General features: G+C 36.8%; 1 protein-coding gene across 7 annotated transcripts in view; it reads left to right on the forward strand.

The window, feature by feature from the left end:
* Positions 1–16,025, forward strand: part of LOC117303036 (spectrin alpha chain, non-erythrocytic 1-like) — a 53,677-nt gene that overhangs the window by 1,207 nt on the left and 36,445 nt on the right. For 2 of the 7 annotated variants that reach the window (XM_033787076.1, XM_033787078.1), the window contains exons 1-12: positions 5,499–5,653; positions 7,459–7,737; positions 10,623–10,748; positions 11,149–11,289; positions 11,804–12,084; positions 12,571–12,715; positions 12,937–13,053; positions 13,584–13,757; positions 14,589–14,690; positions 14,876–15,013; positions 15,619–15,729; positions 15,886–15,963. In XM_033787076.1, coding sequence (XP_033642967.1) covers positions 7,498–7,737; positions 10,623–10,748; positions 11,149–11,289; positions 11,804–12,084; positions 12,571–12,715; positions 12,937–13,053; positions 13,584–13,757; positions 14,589–14,690; positions 14,876–15,013; positions 15,619–15,729; positions 15,886–15,963 — 1,653 coding nt within the window. In that variant the 5' untranslated portion in view covers positions 5,499–5,653; positions 7,459–7,497. Of the gene's footprint in view, positions 1–1,355; positions 3,555–5,472; positions 5,654–7,458; positions 7,738–8,463; positions 8,491–10,622; positions 10,749–11,148; positions 11,290–11,803; positions 12,085–12,570; positions 12,716–12,936; positions 13,054–13,583; positions 13,758–14,588; positions 14,691–14,875; positions 15,014–15,618; positions 15,730–15,885; positions 15,964–16,025 lie in introns of those variants that run through there. The other 5 variants (XM_033787073.1, XM_033787074.1, XM_033787072.1 and 2 more) reach the window with 5 other exon arrangements.

A 16,025-nucleotide genomic window follows, 5' to 3' on the forward strand; every position in this document is an offset into this window, starting at 1 on the left:
ATACTTTACAGGTTTTTGAAAAAAAGGATAGGGGCATGCTACTCTCTAGTCTCAGAGAAATTATCACAGATGTTTGTCAAGTACAGTGTACACGCTTATTTAAAGAAAGGAAGTGGACACCATTGGTAATTACCCGAAATAATTAGCATAAAACCTTAATTTGTAACAAGTAACGGGGAGCTGTTGAAAGTATGGAACATTGTGAGAAACGGCTCCCTCTGAAGTAACGTAGTTTTCGAGAAAGTAATTTTCCAAGATTTTTATTTCGAGACCTCAGAAGTAGATTTTGAGGTCTCCAAATCAAGCATCTGAAAGTGACAACTTGGTGTGACAAGGGTGTTTTTTCTTTCAACTTCAATTCAATTCAATTTAGTATCTCGCAACCTCGATGACCGATTGAGCTCAAGTTTTCACAGGTTTGTTATTTTATGCATGTTGAGATACACCAAATGAGAAGACCTGTCTTAGACAATTACCAATAGTGTCCTAGGTCTTTAACACTAGCTCGGCAAACATAGTCTAGTAAAAACTGCTACGGACTAGTTAACACCACTTTTCAGTACTAAATGTATTAAATGCGTCAATATATTTTTTAGTGTGTGGATATAGAGTCTTCAGGACCAATAAACTTATTGTGATAGCTTTCATCAGTGATAATTTTAAACATCGGAAAGATTATTTATGACAAACTATCTGGGCTACCAAAACCTCCTGGGGGCAAGTACATGTACATGCAACAATGCACAGTTTACTAGCCTGGTAAAAAGCTAAAAGTGCAAGGCTCGCTCAGTCATATCATACACATGACAAACAATGACTTTGGGGTTTAAATGGATCTTCTTTAAATAAAAATAATTTTTGGGGTTGAACAAAGAATTGGTAGAGCACCTTGGTAGAGCGCCGGCACGTTAATCCGGAGGTCGTTGGTTCGAATCCCACTCTAGTCAATTATCCAAAAATAATTTTAAAATAAAAATAGTGAGGACCTGCAATAGTATGCTCACTTTTTAAGTTGCCTGCAAAGGCATCTTTGATTTGAAGCACTTCAGACCCTTGTTGGTTGCTATGGTTGCATTGAAAAAGATTTGACGTCACCAGACACTGCCAACACACACACACACACACACATACTACTACACACAGACTTCATTTATGTATTTACATAATATTATTGTTCCTTTTAGTCTCTTGTCATGTTGTGTAACTAAAGTCTCCATACGTGTGCAGCGCATAAATTAAAATATTAGATGGTTCTAAAAATAAAGACACCGAGACTCTGAAGTGAAATACATGTATAATTTGAAGTGGTTATTGTCCTCATTTTGTGTTCACTTGGTACATCGGAGCAAGTCATGCCAAGTCAAGAGTCCTGCAGATCCTCATCTGTGTTATAAATTGAATTTCATTATGGACATCCTTGCAACACTTTGAAGCTTTTAACTCTGCATATTGATGAAATGACATTTACCGTATACAAGTGTTGCGTAACTTCTTTACATTTTGGTGTGACAATGTGGAGGAGATGGTTATTATTGCTTTAAGAAAAAGCTTCTAGTCTAATATTTCCTGCATGTGGGTGTTGATTGAATGGAGCCCCTGGATGCTGTGTCACACACGTCATTGCAGTTCCCCTTTGAATCTTTTTTGTCATATTGTCTGTTTTTTGAGTTGACCTATGAAACTCTGCTCCTGATATGCATCAGGCTGGATCATCTTCCCGAGAGGACTCATATACAGGAGCAGTAATCACTGATGATGTCTCCAACTTCTTGTCTTCACCCACTACTGTTTGGATTCGGCCTTCAGAGCAGAGTTCCAGTCATTTGTTAAACATGGTTCTAGAAAACATCAAGCCACACTGATTATGCGAAACTTTAAGAGTCTTCTGTTGTAAATTGTGAAAAATGAAGTTCAAGTTGTTTTGATGAGATGAGACTTCTGGAATTATTATCTGCAGTTTGTGAAATTGAGATTCGTTCCACTTTTAAGAGGATGATACAAGATACGTAGTTGGTGACTTGTGATCATGATTTCAACAGTGAGTGAACCCTGGAAGCACTGTCTCATCTCGGTAATCTCAGCCGCTTTCTGAGTCTGTTTTGAGTAATACTGCAGTAATGTGCATGTAGCTTCAAGTCAACTGTTGTTTATGAGGACTATAACTTAGGGATCATTGAGGACGACAGGAGAAACAATGAGTATATTTTTGTTATGTTTTTTTGTTATTACCAGAGGTAGCCTAACAGTATTCTATTTCAGTATCTCTGCAAGGCAAATTGCCAGTTCTCCCAAGTTGTGCCTCAACGCCTAGCTGCTGTTACATTACCTTATGGACTCTGAAATTAGTCTAAACAGACTCTGTTAAAGTCGTTCTTGGGAATAAATAATGCCGTGTGATCCACAGCAAACAAGTGTCAACAAAATCCAGTATCTTCATCCTCTTCTAACTTATAATTTTACTGATTCTGCTCACAACTCTTAACATTCAGTTTCTATCAAAACTTTGATGTTAATATTTTAGTGTTGCAGTTGCCTGCAGCCTCCCTAAACTCAAACGCGCTCCATTTACAGCCTTCAGTATTCCATTGTGGACACTGGACAACCAAGCTATGTTCAATGCTAATGCATTTCATCTTGGTCTTTGACTACGCCATCATCACTTCAAGCAAATGCTCAAGATTTTTTTTCTCGCAGGTATTTTAAACAGCTTTGAGCATCTGACCTTTTCCCAGAGATATACTTCCGAGAAGCATTTTGAAGAAATTAGTCTCGGGCTGCGAGAGTGCCAAAGTGTTTATTTTTACGTCTGACATTCTTTGGAGAATACCCTCGGAGCTAACTCGCGTCATGAAAATCCCTCTGAAATCCTCAGAGTTTTCACATTTACATCACTCTGTAGCCTTGTTTGAGTCATCATCAACATTGGTGAAATTGAGCAGCAGTACCCAAGACAGTTGCAGCAACTTTTCAGCATTCATGTACTTGTGTGTTTTTTAAGAGAATATCTTCACAGCTCTTTGCTGCACATGCTTCATGCTCGCACATAAATGAGTCTGACAGAGTCAGGAGTTCAAGTCTGTGCGCTGTCTGAGTTGGGCTATTAATTATAGAAACAGCTCATCTTTATCCACCTGTACGGCAAATGAGGATCTGTCTTTCAGGCAGTTAACATGAACAGTGCAATGTCTTCTCGTACTCTCAAGGAGTTTTATTCTTAAATCTTCTCTTCTCTAAAACTTTGCCGTTTCCTATATTTTAAGTATCGGCTTCTTAGCTTGACAGTTTTTATAACTTGATCAAGGAATTGGCCTTTTTGGTGAATTTATTCGCCTCATCAATTCCAACCCAACTGGGAATTTTGTACCAATTGCGAGCCATAAGGTATTCTACTTGGAGGCAGCATTGACCAGCTCTGTAATCTGGCATGCCAGGGGTCTGCCCATTTCTGGATGAACACCCGGACTTGTTTCTCCTTCTCATGGTGTTAATTGTTGCTTTGTATGCTGCATACTACGGAATTTCTTGCATTATTGTTCATCTTCTGTCTCTAACAGGTTTGTGCTGAATACTTTGTTAAAGTTTTTCTGTAATTTATTTTTTCTGCAATTGGACAAAGCATCCAAGACCATCTTAGCATTTTAAGTTTAAAACAACTTTTTACAGACAGTGATTTTTTTCAATGATTAGTATTTGTCTTTTCCTACATGTTTACTGTATAAATGTAATAAAAAAAAATCAGTTGTAACCCATAAAGCATTTTAATTAGGCCTATTTTTTAGGACTGAATTGCACATTGCATGCTTCATGTTTTTTTAATTTTGTATTATTAATTTTTTGTTATGAACTGACAACTGAAAACTAAATTTGGGTGTAGTAAACAAATGAGCTTTGACAGTAACAGGCCTTCCTGTAAATTTGGGATGCAAAATCTCCCTGCAAAACAAAAATACAAATTCAAATTTCTACTTCAGACAGATTGCACATTCTACATCGAGAAAAATAAGTTCATGTACCTTGTCATATGCTGACATGAGGCGATACCCAGCTTTAACAAGATTACTTGCTCACAACCGCTCATTACTGCGGATTGATAACTTAATATATTAAGAGTCTGTGCTGGAATAACGAACCACACACTGCCGAATCAATACTGCATTCACAGACAGTGAAAACATACCCATTAGATGCCTCCAGGCCCGACTGACAATAAGCTGTTGCTAAGTTACCAATTCACGAAATGACGATGTCCGGAGATTGATGAATAAAATGTTCCTTTTTTGTACTTGGGGGAAATTATTTGATATTGTTCTGTTTTTGTGTACAATTTTACGTGCGTCGCTTGCAAAATCTGGAATAAAAATACCTTTAGAATGAGTTACTTTTTAAAACTAAATCATCTACTTTTCTGGCCTGACAAGTTGGCAGAGTGCTTAGTTGTAATTTAGCCTTTAAAACTCGGTTTAATTGGTTATTTGGCCACTATATGGCCAGAGATATTGGAATTGAAGGCCTTCGGGCTACTTTTGGGGGGTAAACTTTTATAATTCCGGGCAGATGTCCCTAGCTTTTGTTTTGTTAATGTTTTTATTTTGTGTGTTTTTATGCCGAATAAACAATAACAAATAAAAATAATAATTTTTGTAGTTTTACCATGTTTCTGTTTTAAAACTTCCCAAGTTCTAAGCTTGACAAATACTCATGTTTACTTTGCTATAATATGGGGGCCTACATGCAGAACATACACAAATAAAACAAATTTACAATGTCTCCAAAAAAGATAAAAATCTTGTACACATATTACATCCTATTAGCACCTTGATCGCTCTTGTGGATCTGGGAGCGTTAAAAGTTGCTCATTATTATTGTTATAAATAAATATATAGCTAGGAAATAAAATATGAGGTATATATTTTTAACCTCCCTCTTACTGATTTACAGTGGAAGTACAGTATCTAGAAAATCAATGTATAAATTTGTTAGATTTTTAATTTGTTAGAATTCTAATTTGTTGTTTTACATCTTGTTTTGATAAATATTTGTGGTTGAAATTACCTACTTTAGGAAACGGAGTAATCACAGGCACTCCTACTTTGTTTTTAATTTTACATTTGTAATTACGTACGTAAGGTACCCATGTATGAGCTTACACCTATACTTGACTAACATTCCTATACAAATATCCATCATAATGCAGCAGTCACTATGCCCTATTGATGCATGCATTGCCCCAATGATCTAGGGCTCTCATAAAAACATAATGAGCAATGGATTTTGACTTGTAGTGAATAGGCTGCATTTTTGAGCTAGTCCCTGATCAAATTTAACCTTGCTGGTTCAGACTGCCTCAGCCTATATAAGCACACACACTGTGTTATGCGAGGGAGCATTATTAATGCATGCTGTGAGGTTGTGTACTGCATGCAGTGCAGTGCAGTCTGGTTGGAGATTATAATAAGGGTGTTGGCTCATGAATTTTTTCCTAGGCTGTGCGCGGCTGCGTTATATCGGGTGAAACTTCTCTCTCTCTCGGACAGAATTGAATTCTAGAGGCGGACGGCTCTATATAGTTGAGGTAGGAAGATCAGTTTTTGGCTTGTTCCTCATGGATTTTATTTGATGCTGTTGGCATTTTGGGTTGAGGAAATCCTTGGAGGTAAGAATGGTCTTTGGTTGGGTTGTGACAATTTGTGGAGTACTGGGATTCTGTTTCATGGCTGGGTATTTTGTGTCTGTAGTGTGTATCATTTAACATGGCAGCTGGTCTAGATTTGTTTGATGAGTTCTTCTTTGGAATTTTCCATTTTGTAGGGCAAGGCCACATCTTGAGTTTTAGAGCTGTCATTTGTTTGCCATTTTTGAATGCTATGATCTGTAGTCTGCAGGGAGGTTGGTTTATTTTAAATTAAATATGAAGACCACCAATAATATAGGCTTTCAAAATCTGTTGGGAGTGTTATCAATTTTATGTGGTGTGGTCGTTTGAAATGTAATAATTATTGGAAATCAGTTCACATCTAAAAGGTGAATTCCATTTGTGTTACTTCAGCTTAGGAATAACACTTACATTAACCTACCTCCATGCATTAACTATTATAAGAATGTAATTGTAGTTAGTACTAATATTAACATATCTACATTGTCATTATTCTTGGATTTGAAAAACTAATATCAAATGATTTATCTATAAAAAGCAATGCAATTTTCCCTCATAATGTGCATTACATGATGTACTGGAACAATCAATTACAGTTTGTTCTCCACACTTGTGTCGTGAGAACAATACAATTCAATGTGTGAGCCTAGAAAATCAATGTGTTTGAACCTTCTGTTTACCAGGACTATTGTTGCACAGTATTGATTCAATAATTTGTAGTTTCTACTCTATGGTTAGTGCATTTCCTGTGCATCAAACTCATAAAGGATATCCTGAATTAGTCTGAGATAGGCCGACAAGCTTTAAAATGGCATTTATTATTCCACCACTTTCGTTGTTGTAAGGTACAGTTTGAAACTTTCCAGCTGTCTATTGGCTGATGTACCTTTTCACTCTTTCCTTTGAAGTGCCATAGAAAAGTTTCCCGGTTCTTTTTTTGCAAAAACAAAATTGTACTGTGTCTGAATTAATGATGGTTGATTGTAAATTGAAGACAGGATAGGACTAATGTGAAGTACCAGGGCTCGATTTCACAAAGCAACAAAATCCATCGTAAGGCAAATTTTCAGAATTACCATGGTGATTTGTATTGTGACATCACACACTTTACTAAGCAACTACGATTGATTTGCAGTTGTGACCAATTTTAGTTTTTTTGTGAGATCTGCCCCAGGCTTGTCAAGATTTTGCAATGGTACCCTTAGCAAAATAAAAATGGCCTTGTCATCTTAAAGACAAAATTGCAGGCCTTGTGTGAACAAGTGAGAAACAGAATGTAGTGAGAACTTGGGAGAGTGATTTTCTACATGTTAAATTGAACTTCATGTTTTATACATTAGGCCTACATGAAGTCCAAACTTATTATCATAGAGTGACTCATCTGTCTAGAAGGTGTGAATCAATGATGTGTGAAGCGGAACAGATCTGAGCAGTAGTTATCCGCGCTGCAGTAATTGCATCCATAGAAGCACCCAATCACTGAATCAGTTGATAATATCCAACATATTGGGTCTATCTTTCCTGAAAATTTTAGTAAAATATTGAATAAAACCGAATTATTATGTTTGCTGCTTAATATTTGTTGAGAGTTTTTCAATACAACATAATAATTTCTCAGCAAAAGTTTCAATGGATAATAACGAGAAAGACTAAGGCCGAAACGTCAGGCCATTAACTATTTTTGACATTTATACCAGCGGTCCATTTGGTTGGTAAGTTGTTTGCAACAGCTAATTCTATTTTTTTTTTAAAGTTTAATTGATTTTTTTAAATTCTCCACAATTTTTTTCTTCTATTAATCGTAGGTAAGCCGAGACTGAGAAAGCCACACGACAGCCGCCGACATGACGGAGAGGGGAGAGATTAAAATCTTGGAGACTGCGGATGACATCCAGGAACGTCGGTTCCAGGTCATCCACCATTATGAGGAGTTCAAGAGACTCGCTAAGGAGAGGCGCGAGAAGTTAGAAGCCGCAAGACGCTTTCAGTTCTTCAAGCGGGATGCCGACGAGTTGGAGACATGGATTCTTGAGAAACTGCAGACAGCTTCGGACGAAAGCTTTAGAGATCCTGTAAATTTACAGGTTGGTAAACAAAAAATTATAATTCAAAATCTTAAATTTCATGATTTCTTTTTTTCTCATTTAATTTGATTGTTACCAACCAACAGGTGCCATTAAAACAATACTTTTAAACGAAAGTATCTGGTGACCACTTTGGGGGGTTTCCTTTTTCAGTAGACCTCAACTAACTCATGCCTCCTTGATATGGTAATTTTTTGCAGACCACTTCACCTCGGGAACAATTCATACTTGTGTTTAATCCTGTTTGATCAGTGAAGGTTTGCTATATATTATGGTTGCTGAGTACTAGCTATTCTACTGTTTTTCTTTTTGTGTGCAACGTGTCAACGGATTCACTTCTTAAAACCTTGTGCACTGTTCTATGAAAAGAAAGAATAATGATCAATGTTTGCACAATAATTCTTTAATCTCTTTTATATCTACTTTTACCTTTTAACTTTTTAAACTGTTTCTGCTCCCTGGTGGGTTTGATTTTGCCTCCAAGTTCCTTTGCTAATCAAAAATATTTAAAATATACTTTGCTCAAATTTGTTAATTTGTGGCTGATTTAATATCAAAACTGATTTTAAATTAGAGAGGTTCAAACTGTTGGCGAGGTTTTAGAGAGAAAGTTTTTGAACAGGTTCATTGCCCATTGTCACATTTTAAAGAATTTTTAATTTTTTTAGTTGAAATATAATAATGAATTTTCTAATTAATGTCATTATTCCTTTCCCTACATTGCAGGATGTAAGACACCTTAGAAATCTTAAGGTATGACTGCCCCATTACCCATGGTGTGTACCAATGTACGATCATGTAAACCTGTGCAGCATTCCCATTGTAGATCAGTCAATTTTTATTACAGCACTTTTTTTTCAGCTTCGTTGATTCTATTAAGTAGAAATTGGGGTGGGGCCTATTGGATACTACTTTACCCAACACATATTTTGCCCGAATAGTTACACTTTTGTAGTATCACTGTTAAATTATCAGCTACGCTATATCTTTGCCAAACTGTCATTACTTTGTTTTGCATGAGTTTTTGTTTGATTTGTTTTGTAAACTTGACAAGCTTTTCACTTCAAACTTTCTGCACTGTAATTCCTCTTCACACTCCTGTTGACTGTATTTTTAATGCATTAAATTACAACCTAGCCTGCTACCCCCTTTTAGAAACATAAAAGAATTTATGATAAATGTACTAAATTAAATAAATCAATAATTAAATTAATGAATAATTCAGAAAAATGGGATAATTGTTAATAAAAAAGGAGCTTAAGCTAGAAAAAAATGTTATGTACCTCCGCATGTTAATACCCCCCCTCCACCTTGAAGGAAATTATGTTTAATACAACTCAGAATAAAGCATGAGGAAACTTTTCCTATTGAAAACCTGATGATTTCTGCATGATTTCCTTGATTTTACTTTTCTTGTCAACTTCTATTTCAAAAAGTACGCTACAAAAATGTTCCCTACACATTTTGTTGACTTGACCTCTTCTTTTGCATATAAGTAGACTATGATGTCCGTACACATTTATAAGTTTACTTAGATTGAGAGATTGCATGTAGTTTGATATCCCTTGGACTGCTTAGCACCTCCTTGCTTGTACCTTCTCAAGATGCAGACAAATTTCTGACATTCACACTCTCAAACTTGTCATCGTATTTATTTTGTCCATTTACCTTTTCAGTGACAGACAATAATGGTTTGTGATTCTAGTTTCAAATAAAGTGTTTTGTAAACATTTAATGGTAGATGATGCTTTTTTTGTTAATTTTTTGTTAACTGCTCTACATTAGCTTTTGTACATCAATGTATTGTCATCGTTGACCTTAGAATAAACTATTTTTGGTTCCAGATTCTTATAACTGTTTTGGTAATCTTGATTAAAGTTTGTCCCACAGTAAAAGTTTCTAAGGCAAGGTATAATTTTGGTAATTATGTCAAAGACCAGTATAGGTCCTACTTGCAAGAAATAATGAAAAATTAAAAAAGCGTGTGCTTTCAAATGCTTTTAAAGGAAAGGCTTCATGGCTGTTAAAGATTTTACTCCGATTCAAATTTTCGAGTGGAAATTTACCTTTTTCTCTAAAAGTACTTTCTTAGTGGGTTGTTTCTAATAATGTTTTACAAAATTATCAATAGCTTTCCAGTGATCATCTTCATTAACTTGTCACCTTGTGGAGTAATTACCAAAACTATGCTGCCTTTAAGTCACTTTCAAATATGTTGTATACATTTACACAACTCATTGTTTCACCCAAATCTCACCACTATGCAATGTATGAATATGTACACACTCATACATAGTAATACTTAGTATCATCACACACTGTACAGTACACTGACAATGTATGCAGTGTGCGAGGCAGAAAAATTGTAACAAAATTTATGTCAGATTTTATTTTGAATAATTTCTTTGTACATTTATATTAGTAACGTTAACATTTAGTACAATAAAACTCATTTATGGAAGGACTGCCCAACAGTCAAATTGAGGCTCCCATTGCACTGACAAATAAACATGATATCCACACATACTTGCAGATCATGTAAGTAATAGTCACTGTATTTGACTCAGTCGATCGTGAACTGTGTCCCCAAATGTATGTTCCCTCGGAAGACTGAAAAAATGGATGTACCTTATTTCCCGCGGATAAGACACGTCTAATCTGAATTTCAAAGGTCCGGGAAAAAAAATCGCTGTTTTAAATTACTCATAGGTGTGCATTCCATTTGATCTACTATTTCATCTGAACCAAAAATTTGGGTTCAATTGAATTTGTTGTACAAAGAAACATATATTTCTGTGTACATGTTTATATTCAATGTTGTGTTTCTGTCATCTACATGTATTCTTCTTAATCTTAAAGACTATTATTGATCTCTTGGTGTTTAGGGCAAGCTGCAGAAGCATCAGGCTTTCGAGGCTGAAGTGATTGCCCACAGCAACGCCATAGAGCAACTTGACGACTGCGGTAATGCCATGATACAAGAAACACACTTTGCCTCTGATGTCATCGAGGTAAGTAGTATTAATCAGAAGATTATTTTCATGCTTACAACATGGAGACTGGATTTCTAGTGAAAAGCAGAAATTTAACGTAAACATTTATAAAACACGGCTAAAAATCTGGGGAACAGCAGCTTTTCAAAGTTTAGCAAAATTTGGTGCTTAGCAGGATTCTCTAAACCTTGTGCCAAAATCTCAACTGGTATCATAAGGCCTTGAACTTCACTCTTGAAGGGGCGCAGCAATTTCTCTCTGGTAAGGGGCACTTCTAGGAGGAAAATGTATATTTGTAACGGAATTTGCAAAGGGCACCACAGCAAAAGCACAGGGCACCACAGCAATTGCAGTGGGTGCCGTGGGGTATTTTGAGGCCTGGGAATACTTAAAGCAATTATATGTTTTTCATTGATAGGCACGACTGATTGAGCTTCATCGTCTGTGGGACCTGCTACTGTCCAAACTCCGTGAGAAGGGTATCAAACTCCTCCAGGCACAGAAACTTGTTCACTTCCTCAGAGAATGGGAAGAAGTCATGTTCTGGATCCGAGACAAGGTCAGTGAAAGGACTTTCTAAATATTTGGATTTTTTTTTTTAGCGGGTTTAAAGTTTGCTTTAATCTTTCGAAATGGCGCTATATAAAAATCCATTGTATTGTATTGCATTGAAATGATTTGACATTTTGTGCCATTGCGACTGAAATGGAAATTTTATTTATGCAGAAAACATTAGTTTACAAGTGGGTTTTTTTCAGCAGCTACAAAACTAATATCTACTTTTCAAGGAAATCGGTTCTGGAGAATTTTTAAGACAAAGTTTTTATTTTATTTAAGACAGTGTAGGAATGTTATAATTGTACAATGCACTTCTTGATTTGTGTAGAGAGTTGACCAATAGATGTAGGTTTTACCTAATAACTTAAAAACACTTTTATAAGTCATGATTTTGATTTCTCAGCAATTGTTGATCCACTACATGGTCAAGGTCTCAGCATGATGTCTCCAAACATGTCAATTTTACACTTCTTGGTACAATTATAATCTTATTCACCGCCTAATTTGTCTCACAGGAAACCTTTGCCTCCTCCGTGGAAACCGGACTGGACTTGGAACACGTTGAAGTCCTCCAGAAGAAATTTGACGAATTCCACAAGGATCTGACGGCGCACGAGGACCGCGTGTCCGATGTCAACTCTGAGGCCAACACTTTACTCTCTGAGGAGCATCCTGAGAGTGAGACCATTCGCTCTAAGCAGGAGGAGATGAATGAGGCATGGGAGCATCTTAAGAGACTTGCCATCATCAGACAGGAGAAACTCTTTGGAGCTATGGAGATACAGCGCTTCAACAGGTACGGACACATTTTAAAGAACTTTCTTTGACACTCTTTTAAACTGCATTCATTGAAACTATGTGGCCATATCATGCGTTATAGATATTTCCATTGTTAATTAACTATGGTATGGTTGGTAAGGATTGCCGCATGTTAGTCCAACTTTCAGTCGTGTTGAAAAATTTTTTGAACCAATTCAACATTTTCTGCAAACCTTGAACTGAAGAAAAAACCTCCCATGATTGATTGATTTGTTTCCAACAAATCCAATACTGTTCACAATATTTGTATAACATTGTGCTATCCGGTTCTGTGTGGCATTTATAGCGTTCCATAGTTTCCCACTCTCGGTTGGAAAAAACTTGGGCTGTGATTTTGCAATAGAAAGGTCTATAAACATAGTGAGTAGTGTTTAAACATTGCTTGAGGAACTTCAGGCACAAGAGGGCGCTATCAGAGTTGTGGTTTTGTTAATATCTTACAAATAATCTTGTCCTCTTCCAGGGATGCTGATGAGACAATCAGCTGGATCAGCGAGAAAGATTCCATCTTGTCTTCAGATGACTACGGTCGGGACTTGGCCAGCGTGCAGGCGCTTCAACGCAAACACGATGGCATCGAGCGAGATCTCAACGCCTTGGAAGAGAAGGTAAACCCTTTTTAAATTACATAGCTCTGCTTATCCTGTTTAAAAACAAATAATGAATTTTAATTTAAATGTTATTGAAATTGACAAAGGTTGTGACCCAATAATTTAAAAAACAGAGTCTTTACAATAGTGAAGAATTATATAGATGACATAAACAATATTTAAAAGGCGTGTTAAGTTGTCTCTATTAATGCACATATTTATTTTGAAACTATTTTTAGGTGACATGTCTGTGCCAAGAGGCAGACCGCCTGGAGCAGATCCACACTGACCATGCCCCCGAGATCCAATCCAAACGAGATGAGATTGCCAACAACTGGCAGAACCTACGCACCAAGGTCAGTTAATAAACCAGATATTTGAAAATATTCCCTCAATATTTTTCTTTATTACTGGTAAAGTTTGGAGTTCTTTCCAATAACTCCATGCCTTTGATATTTTTGTAACTAATGTTGGCCCAAGTTTCTGCTTAACAAAAATAAGCAGGATACCAGTCACAGACTATAGATGTGACATGGTACTTTGGCTGGTAACTTCTGGTGGCATAATTTCTACTTTCTGCTTAGCAAACTTAAGTTGGATACCAGTCGCAGGTTGTACATGTGACGCTGTACTTTGGCTGGTAACCTTATTCTGGTTAGCATATTTTTGTTGTACTCGGCTACTTTTTGTGCTTAAGCAGCTCTATGAAATTGGGCCCAGATATTCTGCCTGACAATATTGACCTGATTGATATTCCACATGAATTCAACTCTTGTAGTATTTTTTCAGTGCTTTATTTTTTCAATGATGATTTCCGTAACATTTTAGTTAAACAATCTCAGAACTTGTTTGGGTATAATTTTACAATACTCTTTTCCTCTCACAGGCCGACGAGCGTCGCATTCGCTTGGAGGAATCCAACAAACTGCAGCGGTTTGTTGCCGACTACCGTGACCTGATTACCTGGGTGCATGACATGAAGGCATTGATCAGCGCTGATGAGCTGGCTAAGGATGTACCAGGTGCCGAGGCACTGATGGAACGTCACCAGGAACACAAGGTGGGTAGTTCACATTTTTAATTATCCCAAAAGACAAAATAATTGGAGACGTTGGGTTGGTAGGTGGCAGCAGACTTACCAGGTAATATGTTTACCCAATGTGCACAAATAGCATCTATAAAAACCAGGTAGGTTGTTCACATTCTTAAAAGGCAAAACAATTGAATGACTCAACGGGAGGGTTTGCTCTTAAACTTTTTAGCCAGCAGAATCAGTTAGCTTGTGGAAGTGTCGTGGCCGAGCAGTTAAGAGCACCGAATTCAAACTCTGGTGTTTCTGATCAGCAGAGTGTGGGTTCGAATCCCCAGCCATGACACTTGTGTCCTTAAGCAAGACACTTAACCATTGCATCGTCCTTCGGATGGGACGTAAAGCCGTTAATCCCATGTGTTGTGTAAACGCATGTAAAAGAACCCAGTGCACTTATCGTAAAGAGAAGGGGTTCGCCCCGGTGTGTCTGGCCGGATTGGCAGCATATTGCGCCACAGCACCTTGTAAACCATTACATGGTGCTTAAGGATTAGGTCTTATATCCTAAACTTCGTACCACTCCTTGCAGTAATAATACCTGGCGCTTTGTATCCTTTGGCAAAAGGCGCGTTATAAATACGGTTACTATTATTATTATTTCACTGGTCCACCAGTTTTATCAGTAGTCCATATATCATAATTAGATAGGCAATGCTTTTCAATAGAACACTGATTATCAAGTAAGCTAATTTCTAATGCAGTCTTTGTGAACTGAATTACAAACATCTAAATATCTGTAATTGAACTCTATCATCTATCCAGTGTGTTATTTATACTGAATTTTACTCTATTCTGTTTTAGGGAGAAATTGATGCCCACGATGACAACTTCCGAGCTTGTGCAGATGAAGGCCAAGAGCTGGTCGACACACAACACCCCGCTACCGATGAGGTCAAGGAAAAGGTGAGATCTTTTACAGACAAGTTTACCTCAAACTCTTTGTATTCTTCAAAGGTTGGTCATTACAAACCTCCTCACTGAGACAGACGGGCACGACTCATCAAGTCATCACGGTGGTGACAAAAAAAAAAAAAAAATATATTAATGGTTTGTGAAATTGTAAATATTCTTGACTTGTTTGATTGCAGCTTGTGAACCTTGCTGAGGAGAAGAGAAGCCTAGAGCTGCTATGGGAAGAGCGACGTGTACAGTACGAGCAGTGTATGGATTTACAGCTATTCTATAGAGATACTGAACAAGCCAACACATGGATGGCCAAACAAGAGGTGAATACAGTACTCTAGGAATATTGCCAAAGGGGGAATTTTTATTGTGTAAAGTACAAGAAGGACCGCATACTATAGTTGGTTGAAGGGATGTTAGTTAAAACGTCTCACTTCTTTATATTTTTAGGCTTCAAATTTGTTATTCATGCAGAATTAACTTTGCGGGTGGAACAGTATTTTGACATTGTTATAACAAACCTTGAATTGTAAATGTAGTTGTGTTACTACTCGCAGGTTTAAAGGATGGTTTATAGTCGGTCATCGATGGTCGCGAGATGGTAGTGCGATGGAAATCTTGGGCACGATCCTAAGACTGAGGCCTTAAAGTTGTATCATTAGTTTGGACCTGATCGCCCTCAAAATAAGGTTTTACTCAAAAAAACTTAACTCTGTAAATATTGTGATTGTGGGTATTGACTTTGTTTTAATTTTTGTATTTTCCCGATATGTTTACCCATGTTCAAGCTCATCATCTGGTGATTATTTTCAATATTGAATATTTTAAAAGTGTTTTAACATCAGGCTTTCCTGAACAATGAAGATCTTGGTGACTCAATTGATTAAGACATTTGATTAATGTAATATTTCTGTTTTGTTTTCATCAGGCTTTCCTGAGCAATGAAGATCTTGGTGACTCCATCGATTCAGTCGAGGCGTTGATCAAGAAACACAACGACTTCGAAAAGTCTCTCAATGCACAGGAGGAAAAGATCAAGGTACTTTTTTCATAAAACATTCTAAAAAGATAAATTAAACCCAAGTAGTTATTTGGAAAAGAATATGTATATTGAGTAGCTTTGTGTATTAACTCTTCTCACTTTTAAAACATCAACCAATACATTGTGTTTCAACTTGATCTTTTTCCTAATCAGGCCCTTGATGACTTTGCCACCAAACTGATTGAGAGCGACCACTATGCCTCAGAAGATGTGAGAAGGCGTCGTGATGAGGTAAGGAATAACAAATTGTTTTAATATAGTACAGGGGGCTAATAAGTAGATGTTTTTGTTTT

Source organism: Asterias rubens, chromosome 19, assembly GCF_902459465.1.
Source record: "Asterias rubens chromosome 19, eAstRub1.3, whole genome shotgun sequence".
Lineage (NCBI taxonomy): Eukaryota > Metazoa > Echinodermata > Asteroidea > Forcipulatida > Asteriidae > Asterias > Asterias rubens.